This window comes from Bison bison, unplaced genomic scaffold (genome assembly GCF_000754665.1).
Source record: "Bison bison bison isolate TAMUID 2011002044 unplaced genomic scaffold, Bison_UMD1.0 scf7180017864352, whole genome shotgun sequence".
NCBI classification, from domain to species: domain Eukaryota; kingdom Metazoa; phylum Chordata; class Mammalia; order Artiodactyla; family Bovidae; genus Bison; species Bison bison.
The window spans coordinates 2721018-2726631 of record NW_011494924.1 but is presented as its reverse complement, the minus strand read 5'-3'; the positions used below and the strand labels follow the sequence as shown (position 1 = coordinate 2726631).

At 38.2% G+C, this 5614-nt stretch overlaps 1 protein-coding gene across 1 annotated transcript in view; it reads right to left on the bottom strand.

Moving 5' to 3' along the window:
• The window catches only part of TRIM24 (tripartite motif containing 24), a 116325-nt gene that overhangs the window by 108699 nt on the left and 2012 nt on the right, over positions 1-5614 (bottom strand). The window contains exon 3 of the mRNA XM_010855018.1: positions 5567-5609. Within this exon, the coding sequence (XP_010853320.1) occupies positions 5567-5609 (43 nt within the window). The remainder of the gene's footprint in view (positions 1-5566; positions 5610-5614) is intronic.

Sequence of the window (5614 nt, the reverse complement as noted above, 5' to 3'; positions counted from 1 at the left end):
AACTCTGCATTCAGATGCTTATATCTTTCCTTTTCTCCTTTGCTTTTTGCTTCTCTTCTTTTCACAGCTATTTGTAAGGCCTCCTCAGACAGCCATTTTGATTTTTTGCTTTTCTTTTCCTTGGGGATGGTCTTGATCCCTGTCTCCTATACAATGTCATGAACCTCCATCCATAGTTCATCAGGCACTCTATCAGATCTAGTCCCTTAAATCTATTTCTCACTTCCACTGTATAATCATAAGGCATTTGATTTAGGTCATACCTGAATGGTCTAGTGGTTTTCCCCACTTTCTTCAATTTAAGTCTGAATTTGGTAATAAGGAGTTCATGATCTGAGCCACACTCAGCTCCCGGTCTTGTTTTTGCTGACTGTAAACTTCAAAAGATTTAAATCCTACAGAGCATTTTTTTTTTTTTCACTCTAATGAAATAAGCTATCTAGAAAGTCCCCCATACATCTACAAATTTAACACACTTCTAGGCAACCCACTGGTCAAAAGCTGAAACATCATTCAGCTCCTGAACACACTGAAAGGATAAAAGAATGTTACGATCAAACTCATGCCAATAAATGTACCAATTAGCAAAATCATATACTTTTATTCACACAATTTACTGAAATGGATTCAAGAAGAAATAGAAAAAATCTGATAGCCCTATTTCTATTAAAGACACTGAATTCCTAATCAAAATCATCCCCATAAAGAAAACTCCAAGCCCATGTGGATTCACTAGTGAATTCTGTCAAATATTCAAGAAGGCATTAACAGTAATACAAAAACTCAGAAAACAGAGATGGAGGCAACACCTTATACTATATTTTGAGGTATTACCTTGATGCCAAAATTAGGTAAGAACAGAAGATAATCATATGTTCCTCATGAATATAAGAAAAAAAAAAATCTTTAAAGTATTAGCAAGTCAAATCTAGAAATGCACAGAAAGAACAACACACTGTGACGAAGAATTCAAGACTGGTTTAACATATGAAAATCAATGTAAGTCACCACAGAACAGGAAAAAAAACAAAACAAAATCCACCACATAACCATTTTAATAAATATAGAAAATGCATTTGACCAAATTAATCATTCATTCATGGTAAAAACCCTGAAGACATTTGAAACAGAAGGAAACCTATTAATGTTTTTTATAATGGGCAATTATAAAAAACAAAGAAGCTAACATATTAATGGTGAGCAACTTAATTTTTTTTTTAAATTGGAGGATAATTGCTTTACAATGTTGTGTTAGATTCTGCCATACAATAATGTGAATCAGCCATAAGTATATATATGCCCACTCCCTCTTGAACCTCCATTCCACTTCTCTAGATTGTCAAAGAGCATGGGGTTGAGCTCCCTGTGTTATACAGCAACTTCCCACCAGCTGTTTTATGTATGGTAGATTGTATATTTCAATGCTACTGCATATGTTTCAATTCATCCAACCCTCTCCATCCCCCGCTGTTACAGTGCCCAATTTAATGTTTTATCCCTAAGATCAGGAATAAGAAAAAGAATGTCATCTCTCATTTAATACTGAAATGAACTAAACTTCTCTTCAATATGGTACTGGAAGTCCTAGCTAGTATAAGAGAAGAAAATGTCATAAATTATAAAAAAAATGAAAAGAAATAAGTAAAACTACCTGCAACCAACGTGATAGTCTATGTTGAAATTCCTAAGGAATCTACAAAAAACTACTAGATTTAATTGAATTTAGCAAGAGAATGGGATATTATCAACATACAAAAGTCAATTGTATTTCAATGTGTAAGCAACAATTGGAAATGAAAAATTTTAAATGCCACTTTCAATATGTTAAAGAATATTATCATAAAATATTTCAGAGCAAACTTCACAAAAAAATCAGCTCCCAGAATTGATGGTTAAGTGTTACAGACTGCCAGTTAATAAAGAGTTAATAAAGAGAACTGATGGACTCATATTTTACTCTCCCTTTGACAACTAAAGTGACCCCTTTCAAAAGTGTGCTCAGTCTTCTTTAAAAATAGCTCTTAGAGCCTGCTACTCTTTGGCTGAACAGTAATATCCACACTATAAAATATTGCATAACATTGTAACATTTCACAACATTATAACATTTAAGATCAGTTTGTCTCCTGACTTCATGTACCATAATGTATCTAAAGAAAATATTTTCCAAGCTCTTCCCCCTTTCCTGGACATTACTGCATACTAAGAAAATAAAAGTCTTGTGGTCACTCATTTTCTAACTGGTAGCCATACAAAATTGAAACAATGTTCTCAATATGGGCTTGCTGACCAAACATGAAATGTGTCTAAGCATTTACAAAAACTGTATCTTTGTTGTTACAAATTAGCTTTGTTTCTTCTTTACAACAATCAAACCATTATGTCGATTTTTGTAAAAAAAAAAAAAGTTAGAAAACACTTTCTATAAAGTTCATTTAGGATAACAAAAGGAGCACCAAAAAGCACTTAACAGAAAGAGAAACTAGGTTTGATGGTGTTGAGAACACTACACTTTTGAATTTGGTCTTCATTTTCTAACGAATCCTCTTTGAGCAACTGTACTTTAGAATAATACAGCTTGAACTAAAACACACACACACACACACACACCACACAAAAACAAAATAAAACCCAACCACTTGGGTTTATGATTATCTAGAACTCTGAAATAAAGCTATGACATACTGAGCTCTCTGGGGTAAGAGGTCTAGAAAACTTATTTGCAACAAGCATATCAGGTGATTCTAGTAAAGTGAAAATTTGAAAACCCCTATCTAAATCTTTATGCTTTCTTTATAGTCCAACTCTCACATCCACACATGACTACTGGAAAAACCATAGCTTTGACTAGATCTAAATCTGAGTGTAACTGTAACACATATGGCCTCAACAAAACTAGTTTTGTTTGGCCTACAGAAAGGGTCCACACTGAGTATGTGTTAATTACTTGCCAATATCTAATACTAGAGAAATGTTACATTCCTCCAGACCTCAGACTTCTCATTAAAAATTAAAGATCCTCCAAGCCTGGCCCTGCTCTATCACAAGACAACCTGCTGGAGCTAAGTAGAGTTTGCTCCCTTCCTTTCTCTCCCACCATTTCCTATTATTTTATCCAAGCCTTCTAGTTCCCCATCTGTTACTTGGTTAGCTCCTGACAGGACTGTAGTTTGACCTTTGATGCCTGTCCCCACAGGTTCATTAGGAGAAGAAGAACAGAGATAATGAACCTTATTTACAGTTGATCCTTGAACAAGCTGGGGGGTTAGGGGTGCTGACACTTGTGCAGTTGAAAATTCGAATATAACTTACTGTTGACCTTCCCCCTCCCAGTTCTGCATCCTTGGATTCAACCCATGACAAATCATGTACTACTCTAGTATTTCTATTGAAAAAAATCTGTGTATTAGTGCACACTTGCAGTTCAAACTGTGCTGCTTAAGGGTTAACTGTGGTTCTGAAATAAACTATTAACTTTTGTTACAGCTAATATTAGAATAAGTCTGCAAGGAGAGAGGAAGGGAGAAAATATTCAAGTTATTAAGACTCAACATCGTATTTTTAATTTATTGAAGATAATCCTAACTTTTTTTCTTTAGAGATATATGCAGAAGTATCGTTGGTAAAAAAACATCTTCCTCAGAATAAAAAAAATGAAAACATTACCTTCCAATTTAAAAGCTTTTCTGAACTCTGGCTTACAATACAAACACAAAGATAAAAAATATCTGGAGACTGCAACAGTTTGAGAACTTTATAATTGCAAACTTGCCTCAGAATTGAGGATCAGAGCTTTTATTACTCATGTTCTCATTCATTCAGATCTAAATGTCATGCCCTGGAACACAATACATCTTTAATTCTAGAATTATGCAGAATTCAGATCCTAATTGGCTACTGTCCATTTTAAACATTTAAAATATAAATAAAAGAAACCCTTAAATGTGTCTAAAAATTAAGAAGTAAAATTAACTTTCCAACAGGTGGGCCATGTCAAGAGCAAATTAGGGTGAAGGATCTGAGATTTTTACCGTACTTGCAAACTAACAAAGTATTAGCTTACCATGGAAGCTGGGAGAAGGCATGAGACTGGTGAATCAGAGACAAAGGGCAATTTATTATTACTTCCAGTAATAACATAAGCCAAAGCATCAACACTTTAGCACTGGTTCCCAGAGCCCCGGTTTTCACCTGGCAAGGTGAAGAGGGTCAGTTGACACTTGCTTAAGCAACGCAAGCAATGGGCTGTGTTGCAGGAGAGGAAGCCCAAGTTTAGGGAACCCTAACCTTTTATGATGGGCAATAAGCAGGCCTGCCTTCTACCCCGGGAGACACTGATCTGTTACTATTGTACCATATGCATGGTTCCTCTTTGCTCTGATGGTAGACACTGTCTCTACCATCCAAGGTTTTTCCTTATACAAACATCCTTTAAAAACAGAAACAAAGAGCAGGCAGTCAGTACCTCCCCTGGCAAGCTCTGCACAAACAGCCAGACCCATGGAAAACTCTCTCAACTAGACACTGTTCCTAACACATAAATAAATCAAGAGTCTAACACTGCAACCTATTTAAAAGCATCAATTTCATGTGTTCTTTGACCTCGCTCAATTATTTAATTAGCAATTTTTCTCTAACTACATCAACTAGTCCCTTTTTAAAAGGCAGTGTATGTAAAACAGAATTATTTCCGGTTACTTTGTCTTTTTTAAACAGAGTTGCTCAAATACTAGCCATGTAAACGTTTAAAACCTCAATTATTCTACCACAAACAATTTAGTGTGCTTACTTCAACTTTGTGTTTCAAAACCTGTTAACATTAGCAATGGGACCTACCTGTCAAAAGTCTCATTATACGGTAACAAACACCACAAAGAACAGTAACTTCAACATTTCCAGCTGCTGTCCACAAAATCCAAGAAAATGCTGCACTCCGAATCACTTTTTTCTATTTGTCTTTACCATTTACCGACTCAAAACAAAATCTCGCACCACAAAACACCGTCTCTTAGTTCCTTTGTCCCCATCGGAGAGAACTGATGGCTCATTAAGGTAAATAACCCAAAACATGCAAGACAAAACAAAAAACTAGAATCCGATATGTAACCAAATAAAAGTCCCCACCACCTCATCTTCATCCCTCCCTTCCTCTCGCCAGCTCAAATAACGTGGGTACAGACGAAATGATTAGTATCACCTGGACAAAGCTGCGGGGAGGCAGAGGGTAGCGGTTAACTAGATGCAGCCGGCAAAGGGCCGGAGATAGACAACAGCGCACTCCCGCAGAGGTTTTCAAAAGTACGGGTTGCACGGGCCACGCAGCCCGGAGGAGGAGGCTGGCGGGGCGGGAGCAGCAGCTCGGCCAAGTCCACAGCGCCGGGGGAAGTTGCTTGCGGGGCGCGCGGACGCCGCAGAGCGCGCGAGCCCTGCATGTCACCGCCGCCAGCACAGACCCTCCTCGCCCCTCCCCCGCCGAGCACCCCGGGCGGCGACGACGTGACAGCGGGTCGCCGCGCCGCCCCGGGGCGCCGGCCTCCTCACCCCACCCCACCCTCCCGCCTCTCACCTTGGGTAGCGAACGGCGAGGAGCCGGTGACCGGCGAGCCGGGGGCGG